Raw genomic sequence first — 15560 nt, forward strand, 5'->3', positions numbered from 1 at the left:
ATTTGAAATCGAGTTGGTAAAAATTACAACCAGCATGAAAAGCATATTTCGAATAAAATGGACATTTAAAATGTTTAAATGCTCAAAATTTGTCTGTTGCGGTGTTTTACCATGCATATTTTGAGGAGAATGTCCTATGAACATAGTAATTTACGGTACAGAAAATCTAGCCACCGGTTGCAACGCACATGCTATCGCGTGCCATCTTTGGCAAAACTATACGCGATAGCATGTGTTGCAACCGGTTACTAAACTTTTTTTTTGCAGAAGTGGGAGTACAATTGTGTCGACCAAAAAACAAGGTCGAGAAAAACTTCAAAATATTTGAACGTTTATCATGTTTTGGTAATGAATATACATGGCCATCAGACAGTTGGAAAAAAGTCACGGAACGCAAGGAAATCGAAAAAAACTGACTTGTTTTTCAAAAAAATCAACTTTCAATTTTATTAGAAAAAAAAGGTATGGTTAAGTTCTTGGAGTATAAACAATTTATGGCCGCAACGTTTTTTAATAATATTAACCCAATCTCAGAAAATTGGATCAATGTGGTAAGCTTTTATTCCGACGGGAAATCTTAATATTAACTTACACTTTCAAAACTAAAAATTTTCTACAAGTCTTCTAAAAGACCGGATTTTTTCATTTTCAGATTAAAGTCTCTAATTTAGTTCTACAAAATTCCGTTTGAAAGGATGAAAACTCGGTTCGTTAAAAACTAGCTAAAAACATTGCCTATAGAATTTCATTATCAAAAACTTGAACATATTCGATTGAGTTATTCTGTGTGTTGAGTTTGATGTATTTGTAATTTATGCTAAACAAGCCAAATCGAATTCGGGTGAATTCAAGTTTCCCATGATTTCCTCCGTTGATCTGAAATGGTGTTGTTTACGTGAGCATGACTGCGTCATACTGGACATTTGAGAAGTATGCTCCCCGCATAGCTCTTTTGACGTTTGAGGCGAATGTCTGCCTATTGGCCAGCAGGCACTCGGCAGCTTCTTTGTTCAAGGGATCTTCCGGATTTGGTTCCTGAACACAATGCAACACGCAAATAGTTAACTTACAAACTATTACACTAGAAGATTAAAAAAGCCTTGAAAACTAAAACTTAAGCAGTGGCGGATTCGATCCTACGACCAGAAGATTTAGAGTCCCCTGTCCTCGCATTTGCAATTGTTATCACAATTATTATGATTGTTATCAAAAATTAACAACTTATATAATAAGAAAACGAGCTGATACGATAACTATCAATGTTAGCAATGTACATTAAAGATAATTGAGATATTCGAAATAATTTTACTAAAATGTTCAGAAAACAAAATGAAGCAATTAGTACAGCATAACTCTGCTATGACTTGAGAAAAAAACTAGTCCTCAAAGATAAGGAAAAGTTTCACAGTCATTTTCGAATAAGACTACAGACATACAGCAACAGATATACGGCAATAACTGTGATACTGTACTTACAAGAAATAAATATAGTAGTCCACAGACGACGTTGTTCACAGAGAGCACCGGTTTCCATTCCTCGCTAAAACATCAATACAAAATAAAGTCAGCATCAAATCCCATTAGTCCAAGATCTTGAGATGCTTCACTGCAACTGTATTAAGCTAGCCAACAAGCCGGTATGAAAACAAAAACATTGAACTTAAAAAAAAACAGAATCAAATGTTAATAGATAAATTCTAACATTTCTCCGGCTTCGTGTAGTTAGCCTTCCATTGATACATGAATTTGAAATGAGCTTAGGAGAAAATCAAACGCCTAGCCGCAAAAAAAAATACATTTGAGCGTGAGTGAACAACAACTTATAGACTTTTTCCCGAACAACAGTTACCAAATTAAATCAAAGTTTACTTAGATCATTTAAAAAAATGATGATCACCAACCGGAGAATATTAAGACAGACTTTGCCAGCAAGGTCAACATTTGGATGGTATATCTTTTGGGTGCAGAGCACTTTGGGCGGCTCGTGAGGATAGTCGTTGGGGATCTAAATCACAAACAACTTAATTAGCAAAAAACCAATATTAATTACCAATAATTGAATACTTAATGAAACGCAAAACCATTCCACTCTAGAGAAGAATTTGTACCTTGCCCGACTGCTACATTGGATACTGCTCAAGATACATGTTAAAAACTGAACATATCAAGAAAAACTAACTCAAGACAAGAACAGCTAGATCCAGTGAAGGAAAGTAATTGTTCCGACTGTCGAAGAAAACTGAATATTTATGCTCGGTGTGGTGTGGTCAGTCAATTTATTCAGTCAATTTTCACCGATCGAAATAAAAATTTTCAACACAAAATTTTTATACCCTATCGAAGATATCGACTTCCTGGGTTCAAATGTAAAAAGATTTTTCATCTCTAATTATTTTTTGTCAAGTTCTGGGGGTTTGAAAATTGCCAAATTTGCCATGTTCTGGACTAAATTATGCGCACTTTGAAGAGTTTCTTCTAAATTCTGAGAGCGTAACGCGAACTATTCATGCGTGGTGAATTATCCCGCACAACAAAATCGTTCCAAATTGATTTGAGGCTAATTGGTCGTATTAATTTCGTACGACTCAAAATTTTACACTTTGATATCGTCCAAAATGTATAGGTTTTCAAATTTTTTTTCCCAAAAACTATTCGACATGATTTAAGGGACAGTCAGGCTTTTCCCTGATATACGAGCAGTCTTATTTGTATTACATTTTTTTACTTCAAAAACTATTCACCTCAAGATTTCTTACAGGTTGCTAAACTTTACACAGAGCTGCAACACTAGTTCAAAAAGGCAAAAGTAAAGACATATAGAAGAAAAATAGGAATTGAAAAAAAAATTGTAACATCTTCCGGAACCAAACCGCCGACCTGGAGACAAGTATAGCATCCTACCATCTCTGACATATTGTCTTCAAACGAGTAATAACAGCCACCCTAAAAGCGTACCGGAACACATGCTATTAAAATGCCAAGGCTGCGCAATCCTCCCATTTTAAATGAGTTGGGTCAGAAAAAGGTGGATTCAAAATAACATTTCACTCTCTAGTTCGCATATGCAATAAAGGTGTAAGAAGACTGCTCGTATCAAGGCAAAGCCCTGAATGCTCCGACTGCCCTTTAATTTATCTCGATTAGTTTTTTGTAAATCAAATTTTGGAACTAAATGAAGTTTAGGCTGATATTATCAAAATTAGGTGTTGCAATTTGAGTCGTGCATGGAGTTATTACAAATTAGCTGCCTTATTTAATTTGGAACGATTTTCTAGTCCGGGTTAATAAAACACGCAGTTTTACACACACTCACGGCAAGTTTTTCTATAGTGGTATGAACACTCGGCTGGCCTCATGCAGCTCACGAGATCGATCCCCCGAGGAACCAGAGAATAAAAAAACCTCAAGCGTATATGCTCCGCATTTTTTCAAAAGCCAGAACAATTAACTGTCATAATCTTATACATGCTAGTTACAGGCAGCAAAAATTTTGGTAAACCAGATTGTTTCGCGACACTATCCAACTTCAACTAACAAACATTTACGAGCCTCGAAAACTAGGGGATCCCAAAGACTACAACCACAACCACAGTTATTTTGCAGTGCTCTAGTAAGAGGCAGCTATAATGGAAGAAAAAAACAAGAACCTAAAAATTACTACTGAAAAATTTCATAGCACATGCTTCGCATCACTTGAGATACAAAATTACATGCCACAAGTATAGCTTTAAAAATTTATGGAAAAAAATTTTTCTTTCAAAAAACTTCACAATACAAGAATGGAAAAAATGGCAAATTTTTTTTTCGAAGAATAGCGAAAAAAAATTTCGCGCCGCAATAATGGCATTTATACATTTTTCTTATGATTGTAATCAGAAAGAACGAATTCAAAAAAATTGAGACATACTGCCACTCATTACCTCTTTTGAAATTGAGAAAACGAAAACAATCGAAAAAAACACTGCCGAAAACTTTGTTGGAACTCAATTACTTACACCATTGCCCGAAAACAATGAACGTTTTTGAATGACATTGAATTTTTGCGTAGTGGAAACTAAGCCGATAAAAATCGAACAGACAAACAATAGCCATGCACATAAATTTCGCCACAAGGAAAATTTTACGTCTACAAAAAAGACAGCGCATGACCAGATTTGATCCCATGATTTGTGACGTTGCGAGCCTGAACGTTATATATGCAAAACAGGCCTAATTGATACCACGATCTTGATTACTAATTAAGTAAGCAGACCAATTGATTTTGTTTAACTAGTTGTTTACCCGAAAAAAGTCATTGCCATTTGCTAATGCCTGCTAATCGCAACCGTAAATACATTTGTATAATGATATCTTAGGCTCAACCGTTTTTTGAAATATAAAACATGAAATTAATGCTAGATTTTAAGCCCTACTAGTGGACCCACTACAGCTAAAACTGCGCCTGAAAAATAACATATATTTAGATCGTTAATGGAAAAATCTCTGGAACGATTCAGATAATTGCAGTATCAGAATAATCAAATGGCTGGCTGAATGAACAGACGCATGAATGAATGGACTGATGGATCGCTGAATGTACGACTGAAAAGATGGATGCAGCTTTGGATAACTGGACGAATGCATGCGTGGATGGACGAATAATTGACCCAACGGATGGTTGGATCGATGAATGGCTGGTTGGGTGGATGGTTACAAAGATTTTTAGATGGATCGATAATGGACTGCTAGAAAATAAGCTTGAAAGATTTCTGGTTGGGTGGATGCACGTTGAATGCCTTGATGCATGGATAGATTGATGGCTTGAAGAGTATGCATGTTGACTGGATGCGTGGCTAGCTGAAATTATAAACGTAGAGTGCCTAGCTGGATTTCTGGTTGGATGGATGGCTAGCTAAATCGATGGCTATATGGTTAAAATAACGGATGAATGAATGTTTCCATGCATGGATGGTCGGATAGACTGCTGGGGGACTATATGGATGAATGAATGGTCCGATGGATGACTTGGAGGAAGGATGGACGATTTGATGGATGGATGGCTGGATCGCCTGCAGGCTTTGCACAGTCTTGCCTTGCGCTGTCCCCCCTCCCCCCGGCCTTACCCTAATCTGTCCCTTTATGCGCTGCTTTGCTTTGCTTTGTCCAGCCTTGCCTTGAACTTTTTGTGCCTTGCCTTGTCTTGCCCTTCCTAGGGCTGCCTTGCTTACACTGCCACGTTCATCCTTGCCTTACCTTACTTACCCTTCGCGGCCTTGCTTTGCTGTCTTGCCTTGCGCTTCCCTGCTTGGCATTGCACTGCCCTGCCTCGGGCCTCTGGTTGATGAAAAATTAGGAAGTTTTAGAAACAAAACTATATCTCAAAGTAAAAGGTATTCTCATATTTTCATTCTAAACTCAATATTCTTTCGGAGCTCGGAAGTTACAAATACAAACAAAAAACATGCAAACCTAAAAATTTTTTATCTATTAAGATAAATCTAGAACTGCTTACAAAACTTGAATTCTCGAATTTGGATCGATGGCTGGCTGGATGCCAATTTGACTAAATGAATACCTGAATGGCTCGCTCGCAAGATGATTGGATGGCTCGCCTGCAGGCTTTGCGCAGTCCTGCCTTGCGCTGTTCTCCTCGGCCTTGCCCTTATCTATCCTTTTATGCGCTGCTTTGCTTTGCATTGTCCAGTCTTGTCTTGACCTTCATTTTTGTGCCTTGCCTTGTCTGACAATGTCTCTTGCCCTTTCTAGGGTTGCCTTGCTTTGCTGCCTTGCCACTCCTTACCTTGCACCGCCCTGCCCTACCTCGGGCTTCCTTGCCTTGCGCTTTGCTTTGCCCCTGCTTGCGCCGCCCTCTCCCTCTTTGCACCATAGTGCATTTAGCTGCCCAGCCCATCTTTCTTCAGTCCGGACTTGACCTGCCCAGCCTTGCGCTGCAGTCTTGACGCAGCCTGTCTTAAGCTAAGCTGCGTTGTCTTACCTATCGCTGTCATGCTTTGCGCTGCGCTGCGCTGCTTGTCATTGCACTGCCCTGCCTCGGCCTTCCCTGCCTAGCGTTAACATGCTTTGGACTTCCTTACCTCGCACTGCCCTGCCCCGAAAACTTCGTTGGAAATCAATTACTTACACCATTGCCCGAAAACAATGAACGTTTTTGAATGACATTGAATTTTTGCGTAGTGGAAACTAAGCCGATAAAAATCGAACAGACAAACAATAGCCATGCACATAAATTTCGCCACGGAAAATTTTACGTCTACAAAAAAGACAGCGCATGACCAGATTTGATCCCATGATTTGTGACGTTGCGAGCCTGAACGTTATATATGCAAAACAGGCCTAATTGATACCACGATCTTGATTACTAATTAAGTAAGCAGACCAATTGATTTTGTTTAACTAGTTGTTTACCCGAAAAAAGTCATTGCCATTTGCTAATGCCTGCTAATCGCAACCGTAAATACATTTGTATAATGATATCTTAGGCTCAACCGTTTTTTGAAATATAAAACATGAAACTAATGCTAGATTTTAAGCCTTACCAGTGGACCCACTACAGCTAAAACTGCGCCTGAAAAATAACATATATTTAGATCGTTAATGGAAAAATCTCTGGAACGATTCAGATAATGCAGTATCAGGTTAATCAAATGGCTAGCTGAATGAACAGACGCATGAATGAATGGACTGATGGATCGCTGAATGTACGACTGAAAAGATGGATGCAGCTTTGGATAACTGGACGAATGCATGCGTGGATGGACGAATAATTGACACAACGGATGGTTGGATCGATGAATGGCTGGTTGGGTGGATGGTTACAAAGATTGTTAGATGGATCGATAATGGACTGCTAGAAAATAAGCTTGAAAGATTTCTGGTTGGGTGGATGCACGTTGAATGCCTTGATGCATGGATAGATTGATGGCTTGAAGAGTATGCATGTTGACTGGATGCGTGGCTAGCTGAAAGTATAAACGTAGAGTGCCTAGCTGGATTTCTGGTTGGATGGATGGCTAGCTAAATCGATGGCTATATGGTTAAAATAACGGATGAATGAATGTTTCCATGCATGGATGGTCGGATAGACTGCTGGGGGACTATATGGATGAATGAATGGTCCGATGGATGACTTGGAGGAAGGATGGACGATTTGATGAATGGATGGCTGGATCGCCTGCAGGCTTTGCACAGTCTTGCCTTGCGCTGTCCCCCCTCCCCCCGGCCTTACCCTAATCTGTCCCTTTATGCGCTGCTTTGCTTTGTCCAGCCTTGCCTTGAACTTTTTGTGCCTTGCCTTGTCTTGCCCTTCCTAGGGCTGCCTTACTTACACTGCCATGTCCATCCTTGCCTTACCTTACTTACCCTTCGCGGCCTTGCTTTGCTGTCTTGCCTTGCGCTTCCCTGCTTGGCATTGCACTGTCCTGCCTCGGGCTTCCCTGCCTTGCGCTAACAAGCTTTGGACTTCCTTAACTCGCGCTGCCCTGGCCCCCCAGCCTCCAACTGCTCACCTAACTTGGCCTTGTTCATCCTTAGCCTACCTTGCGCTGCCATCTTGACTTGCGCTAGTTTGCCTTGCATTCATAACTGGAAAATTAACAAGCTTAAGCATGGCGAAAAAAAGTGGAACTTAATTATAATTGCAGACAGAAAAAATAACAAAAGATAATTAATAGATAGATAAAATGACCACATACAATTTGGTACATTATGAAAAACTTTATTATTATACGTATAAAAAAACTTGATTATCGTCTCGAAAACAAAAAACCACCGAGCAAGTTATTAAAACAGTTCTTAATAGGCAGTTTCATTACCAGCACAAAACAAAGATCTCACGTTTTCGAAGTCTCATGCCTTTTCTTCCCATATGAGAACAAATATTAGTTTTTGAGATGTATTGGTTGATGAAAAATTAAGAAGTTTTAGAAACAAAACTATATCTCAAAGTAAAAGGTATTCTCATATTTTCATTCTAAACTCAATATTCTTTCGGAGCTCGGAAGTTACAAATACAAACAAAAAACATGCAAACCTAAAAATTTTCGAAACGTTTTTATCTATTAAGATAAATCTAGAACTGCTTGCAAAACTTGAATTCTCGAATTTGGATCGATGGCTGGCTGGATGCCAATTTGACTAAATGAATGCCTGAATGGCTCGCTCGCAAGCTGATTGGATGGCTCGCCTGCAGGCTTTGCGCAGTCCTGCCTTGCGCTGTCCTCCTCGGCCTTGCCCTTATCTATCCTTTTATGCGCTGCTTTGCTTTGCATTGTCCAGTCTTGTCTTGACCTTCATTTTTGTGCCTTGCCTTGTCTGACAATGTCTCTTGCCCTTTCTAGGGTTGCCTTGCTTTGCTGCCTTGCCACTCCTTACCTTGCACCGCCCTGCCCTACCTCGGGCTTCCTTGCCTTGCGCTTTGCCCCTGCTTGCGCCGCCCTCTCCCTCTTTGCACCATAGTGCATTTAGCTGCCCAGCCCATCTTTCTTCAGTCCGGACTTGACCTGCACAGCCTTGCGCTGCAGTCTTGACGCAGCCTGTCTTAAGCTAAGCTGCGTTGTCTTACCTATCGCTGTCATGCTTTGCGCTGCGCTGCTTGTCATTGCACTGCCCTGCCTCGGGCTTCCCTGCCTTGCGTTAACATGCTTTGGACTTCCTTACCTCGCACTGCCCTGCCCCGCTCAGCCTCTAACTGCTCACCTAATTTGGCCTTGCTCATCCTTAGCCTACCTTGCGCTGCCGCCTTGACTTGCGCTAGTTTGCCTTACATTAAACCATGCATTCATCAACTGGAAAATCAACAAGCTTAAGCATGGCGAAAAACGTGGAACTTATATATAATTGCAGATAGAAAAAATAACAAAAAATAATTGATAGATAGATAAAATGACCACGTACATTTTGCTACATTATGAAAAACTTTATTATTATACGTAGAAAAACTTTATTATCGTCTCGAAAACAAAAAAGCACCAAGCAAGTTATTGAAACAGTTCTTAATGTGCAATTTTAATACCAGCATCAGAAAAAAAGCACTCATATTTTCGATTTCTCATGCCTTTTCTTCTAATGTGAGAACACCTATTCGTTTTTGAGATATATTGGTTGATGAAAAAATTAGGAAATTTAAGAAACCAAACTATATCTCAAAGTAAAAGGTTTCTCATATTTTCATTCTAACCTCAATATTCTATAGGAGCTCGGAAGTTACAAATATAAACAAAAAACATGCAAACCTAAAAAGTTTCGAAAAGTTTTTATCTATTAAGATAAATCTAGAACTGCTTACAAAACTTGAATTCTCGAATTTGGATCGATGGCTGGCTGGATGCCAAGTTGCCTAAATGAATGCCTGAATGGCTCGCTCGCAAGCTGATTGGATGGCTCGCCTGCAGGCTTTGGGCAGTCCTGCCTTGCGCTGTCCTCCTCGGCCTTGCCCTAATCTATCCTTTTATGCGCTGCTTTGCTTTGCATTGTCCAGTCTTGTCTTGACCTTCATTTTTGTGCCTTGCCTTGTCTGACAATGTCTCTTGCCCTTTCTAGGGTTGCCTTGCTTTGCTGCCTTGTCACTCCTTACCTTGCACCGCCCTGCCCTACCTCGGGCTTCTTTGCCTTGCGCTTTGCCCCTGCTTGCGCTGCCCTCTCCCTCTTTGCACCATAGTGCATTTAGCTGCCCTGCGCATCTTTCTTCAGTCCGGACTTGACCTGCCCAGCCTTACGCTGCAGTCTTGACGCAGCCTGTCTTATGCTTAGCTGCGTTGTCTTACCTATCGCTGTCATGCCTTGCGCTGCGCTGCTTGTCATTGCACTGCCCTGCCTCGGGCTTCCCTGCCTTGCGTTAACATGCTTTGGACTTCCTTACCTCGAACTGCCCTGCCCCGCTCAGCCTCTAACTGCTCACCTAATTTGGCCTTGCTCATCCGTAGCCTACCTTGCGCTGCCGCCTTGACTTGCGCTAGTTTGCCTTACATTAAGCCATGCATTCATCAACTGGAAAATCAACAAGCTTAAGCATGGCGAAAAACGTGGAACTTAAAAATAATTGCAGATAGAAAAAATAACAAAAAATAATTGATAGATAGATAAAATGACCACGAACATTTTGCTACATTATGAAAAACTTTATTATTATACGTAGAAAAACTTTATTATCGTCTCGAAAACAAAAAAGCACCAAGCAAGTTATTGAAACAGTTCTTAATGTGCAATTTTAATACCAGCATCAGAAAAAAAAAGCACTCACATTTTCGATTTCTCATGCCTTTTCTTCTAATGTGAGAACACCTATTCGTTTTTAAGATATATTGGTTGATGAAAAAATTAGGAAATTTAAGAAACCAAACTATACCTCAAAGTAAAAGGTTTCTCATATTTTCATTCTAACCTCAATATTCTATAGGAGCTCGGAAATGACAAATATAAAGAAAAAACATGCAAACCTAAAAATTTTCGAAAAGTTTTTATCTATTAAGATAAATCTAGAACTGCTTACAAAACTTGAATTCTCGAATTTGGATCGATGGCTGGCTGGATGCCAAGTTGACTAAAGGAATGCCTGAACGGCTCGCTCGCAAGCTGATTGGATGGCTCGCCTGCAGGCTTTGCGAAGTCCTGCCTTGCGCTGTCCTCCTCGGCCTTGCCCTAATCTATCTTTTTATGCGCTGCTTTGCTTTGCATTGTCCAGTCTTATCTTGACCTTCATTTTTGTGCCTTGCCTTGTCTGACAATGTCTCTTGCCCTTTCTAGGGCTGCCTTGCTTTGCTGCCTTGCCACTCCTTACCTTGCACCGCCCTGCCCTGCCTCGGGCTTCCTTGCCTTGCGCTTTGCTTTGCCCCTGCTTGCGCTGCCCTCTCCCTCTTTGCACCATAGTTCATTTAGCTGCCATGCCCATCTTTCTTCAGTCCGGACTTGACCTGCCCAGCCTTACGCTGCAGTCTTGACGCAGCCTGTCTTAAGCTAAGCTGCGTTGTCTTACCTATCGCTGTCATGCCTTGCGCTGCGCTGCTTGTCATTGCACTGCCCTGCCTCGGGCTTCCCTGCCTTGCGTTAACATGCTTTGGACTTCCTTACCTCGAACTGCCCTGCCCCGCTCAGCCTCTAACTGCTCACCTAATTTGGCCTTGCTCATCCTTAGCCTACCTTGCGCTGCCGGCTTGACTTGCGCTAGTTTGCCTTACATTAAGCCATGCATTCATCAACTGGAAAATCAACAAGCTTAAGCATGGCAAAAAACGTGGAACTTAAAAATAATTGCAGATAGAAAAAATAACAAAAAATAATTGATAGATAGATAAAATGACCACGAACATTTTGCTACATTATGAAAAACTTTATTATTATACGTAGAAAAACTTTATTATCGTCTCGAAAACAAAAAAGCACCAAGCAAGTTATTGAAACAGTTCTTAATGTGCAATTTTAATACCAGCATCAGAAAAAAAGCACTCACATTTTCGATTTCTCATGCCTTTTCTTCTAATGTGAGAACACCTATTCGTTTTTAAGATATATTGGTTGATGAAAAAATTAGGAAATTTAAGAAACCAAACTATATCTCAAAGTAAAAGGTTTCTCATATTTTCATTCTAACCTCAATATTCTATAGGAGCTCGGAAATGACAAATATAAAGAAAAAACATGCAAACCTAAAAATTTTCGAAAAGTTTTTATCTATTAAGATAAATCTAGAACTGCTTACAAAACTTGAATTCTCGAATTCGGATCGATGGCTGGCTGGATGCCAAGTTGACTAAATGAATGCCTGAATGGCTCGCTCGCAAGCTGATTGGATGGCTCGCCTGCAGGCTTTGCGAAGTCCTGCCTTGCGCTGTCCTCCTCGGCCTTGCCCTAATCTATCCTTTTATGCGCTGCTTTGCTTTGCATTGTCCAGTCTTATCTTGACCTTCATTTTTGTGCCTTGCCTTGTCTGACAATGTCTCTTGCCCTTTCTAGGGCTGCCTTGCTTTGCTGCCTTGCCACTCCTTACCTTGCACCAACCTGCCCTGCCTCGGGCTTCCTTGCCTTGCGCTTTGCATTGCCCCTGCTTGCGCTGCCCTCTCCCTCTTTGCACCATAGTGCATTTAGCTGCCCTGCCCATCTTTCTTCAGTCCGGACTTGACCTGCCCAGCCTTGCGCTGCAGTCTTGACGCAGCCTGTCTTAAGCTAAGCTGCGTTGTCTTACCTATCGCTGTCATGCCTTGCGCTGCGCTGCTTGTCATTGCACTGCCCTGCCTCGCGCTTCCCTGCCTTGCGTTAACATGCTTTGGACTTCCTTACCTCGCACTGCCCTGCCCCGCTCAGCCTCTAACTGCTCACCTAATTTGGCCTTGCTCATCCTTAGCCTACCTTGCGCTGCCGCCTTGACTTGCGCTAGTTTGCCTTACATTAAACCATGCATTCATCAACTGGAAAATCAACAAGCTTAAGCATGGCGAAAAACGTGGAACTTAAATATAACTGCAGATAGAAAAAATAACAAAAGATAATTGATAGATAGATAAAATGACCACGTACATTTTGCTACATTATGAAAAACTTTATTATTATACGTAGAAAAACTTTATTATCGTCTCGAAAACAAAAAAGCACCAAGCAAGTTATTGAAACAGTTCTTAATGTGCAATTTTAATACCAGCATCAGAAAAAAAGCACTCACATTTTCGATTTCTCATGCCTTTTCTTCTAATGTGAGAACACCTATTCGTTTTTGAGATATATTGGTTGATGAAAAAATTAGGAAATCTATATCTCAAAGTAAAAGGTTTCTCATATTTTCATTCTAACCTCAATATTCTATAGGATCTCGGAAATGACAAATATAAACAAAAAAACATGCAAGCCCAAAAATTTTCGGAAAGTTTTTATCTATTAATATAAATCTAGAACTGCTTACAAAATTTCATTTCTCGAATTTGATAGAAGAAAAATATGCCCTTAAATTTCAAGAATAATTTATGATTGGTGCTTTTTTGATAAAAAATAAACCCAATTTGAGAAATCTGGATCAATATGTAAGTTTTTAATTCCGCTGCGAAATCTGAATATCAAAAACCACTTTCGAAACTAGAAGTCAATCAAGTTTTTTGTGGGGCCTTCACATTTTTTGCTGTTCGATAGTGGAATTTACTTTCCTTTACACAACAGAAATGAACTGAACTTATGAAGAAGTCATGTCAAACCGCGAAAAATCAAAATTGAGAGTGGACTTCTGTTTGAGAATTTTTCCTAAAAAACGCACTAAAAACCACCTGAACATACATAAGTGCTTTTTTATTCTGAAATGTTTGGGACAGATGCAAAGCGGAGCTTCGCACCACTTGCAATCATCATAACATTACAAACCAGTCAAAAGAAAAAAAAGAGACAAAATCTGTTAATTGAAAAAAGTGTGAAGACAAAAAAACTAACTGAAACAAAACTTTCATATGTTGTCGTTTAACTGAAAACGAAATGTCTTGACTTACGTTTGTTTTGAGAAAAAAAAATGCCAAGTCAAACCGTTAAATGTTATACTAGCATCGTAGCAACAGATCCGAAGCAGTAAAAAACCAAAAAAACTTAATCAGACACCCGTTGATGTTTCAGGGACACGGTTACACAAGTTGTAAAACCAGAAAGAAGTAGATGATCCGATTCGATAACGCCTGCTTATCCCGAGCGTTAAAACTTTTTGAGCATCTTGATACAATCTTTACAAAAAATGGTTTCGAAAAACAATTATTTTTACATAGAATTGTTTCAATATCGTCTTAAATCCGCATAACTGTAGTGCTTCAAGGCCAAAATTGGACACTCTTTACTCAATAAAAAATGTTATACAAACCTTGATTGTGAATTGAAATTTTCCTCCCCTGTAATACCCATCGTCTGGCGAAATAAAAACTGCAAAATTCAATAGATCATCTGGATTTGGATGGGAGATGCTGCATGTCGGCGGTAAATCGAGCTCTTTCATGTCTAAACGGGAACTTTTCTACGGCCTAATAATTCTTAAGTTGAAAAGAAAAATCAAAATTCGCAACTTTTCTAACCTTTTTGCATTCTTAGGATTGCAGGTGAAGTTCTCTGAACTTTATCAGACGAATCTGCCGCTGATGGGGCATTATTTGAATCTTTCAGAGAAAATATTTTGATCATATCTCCCTGTAACAAAATATTAAAGAGTTATATTGAGCATTAGGACACATCAAAAACAAATTGAACAGTTCGGTTCTCAGAAATTTGATAAATCTGCTGTGATATATTTCAAAAATGGTTCGAGGTCATGCGGCTAAGACGCGGACAATCACAACAGAGATGTGGACTCGCGGATAGCAGTACGCAACTGTCAGGAACCACACAGATGGTTAATATGAGACTTGTGCAAGATATGGCTCCACACTGATTGCGATGGCGTAGACTCAGATGACGACACAGAAGTAGACTTTTAATGCAACTCATGTGAGAAGCTTGCAGAGGCAGGAAGACGTGTCCTACGTGCAATAAGTCTGTTTGCATTCTGACAAATTGTAAACGACGAGTGCACGGCACAGTCAACTAGAATTGTGAAGGAGACATTTCCGAAACCCTCAAGCGGCACCCGAGCATTCCGACCAGACTAACGGATTTGAGCACTTTGAAGGTATTGACTTCATTTACTCTATTCGACGTTGCAGAGGAAAAGCTCTAAGTTTTGTAACACAAGCTGCACGAATCAAACTTGCTATGTCATTAAACAGAATATTAACAAATAATCTAGCAGACCCGAGTGATTAAGAGTCCGGGGCTAAGCTTTTGTACAATGCCGCATTTCTGCTTTAAAGTCCCTACTAGACTACAGAGTTCTCGGCAAAACGACAATTTAACCCGGCTACTGCAAAGGCAGATGGCAACTTTTGTGGAAAGTTTTTTTCCCTTGTACTCTGGAGACCGTCAGCAACAACGCAACACCGTTCCTCACACTCTCCAGGTTAAGACAAGACTGATGGTTGATAAAGGAGATGTGCGGTTCGCATTGCCTCCGCTGGCGACAGCTTATCATCTCTTCTCAATGCTCTGAAAGCTTAACACCCAGAACTGCCCCTTGACTTGAAATTTCTTTTCTTAGATGCTTCCCTATCACTAAAGTGGCTTCTTAACTTGTTTGCGACTACAAAATGCTTCGCTTCAAGCTCTGCTGCAGATCTTAGTGGGTTACGACATCAGCATCTGAAAGATGCAGTCAAAAACGAGTGAAGCCGGAATGAATTGCAGTAGACTATCACTGCCCTAATGACTCTTCTTCTATTCGGAGAGCTGCCTTTCTTCATGGAACCTGTGGTTGCCGAGAGTCGCTGACCCCCATGTATTAACATAGGCTATAGAGTATCCGGTCAGCACCCTATGTATTAACATAGGCTATAGATTTCCCAATGTATTAAAATAGGGAATAGGTTTCCCAAAGTATTAAGATAGTCGGTTTCAGATGGTAAGATGGTAAGTTTCAGAAAAATTTTTGGCGCCCGAATTTTTTCGAGTTCGATTATGCCGATAATTGCATTTCTTAGCTAACTTCTACGATTTATGACATGTAAGGGCTATCTTGTCTT

General features: G+C 40.1%; 1 protein-coding gene across 1 annotated transcript in view; it reads right to left on the reverse strand.

Moving 5' to 3' along the window:
- Positions 1–703: 703 nt before the first annotated feature.
- LOC134842310 (NEDD8-conjugating enzyme Ubc12-like) overlaps positions 704–15560 on the reverse strand; it is a 398285-nt gene continuing 383428 nt past the window's right edge. Inside the window, exons 2-6 of the mRNA XM_063858589.1 lie at positions 14025–14138; positions 13817–13950; positions 1902–2005; positions 1477–1540; positions 704–1035 (exon numbers count right to left, since the gene is read on the reverse strand). Of these exons, the coding sequence (XP_063714659.1) occupies positions 892–1035; positions 1477–1540; positions 1902–2005; positions 13817–13950; positions 14025–14130 (552 nt within the window). The 5' untranslated portion in view covers positions 14131–14138 and the 3' untranslated portion in view covers positions 704–891. The remainder of the gene's footprint in view (positions 1036–1476; positions 1541–1901; positions 2006–13816; positions 13951–14024; positions 14139–15560) is intronic.

This window comes from Symsagittifera roscoffensis, chromosome 1, assembly GCF_963678635.1.
Source record: "Symsagittifera roscoffensis chromosome 1, txSymRosc1.1, whole genome shotgun sequence".
NCBI classification, from domain to species: domain Eukaryota; kingdom Metazoa; phylum Xenacoelomorpha; order Acoela; family Convolutidae; genus Symsagittifera; species Symsagittifera roscoffensis.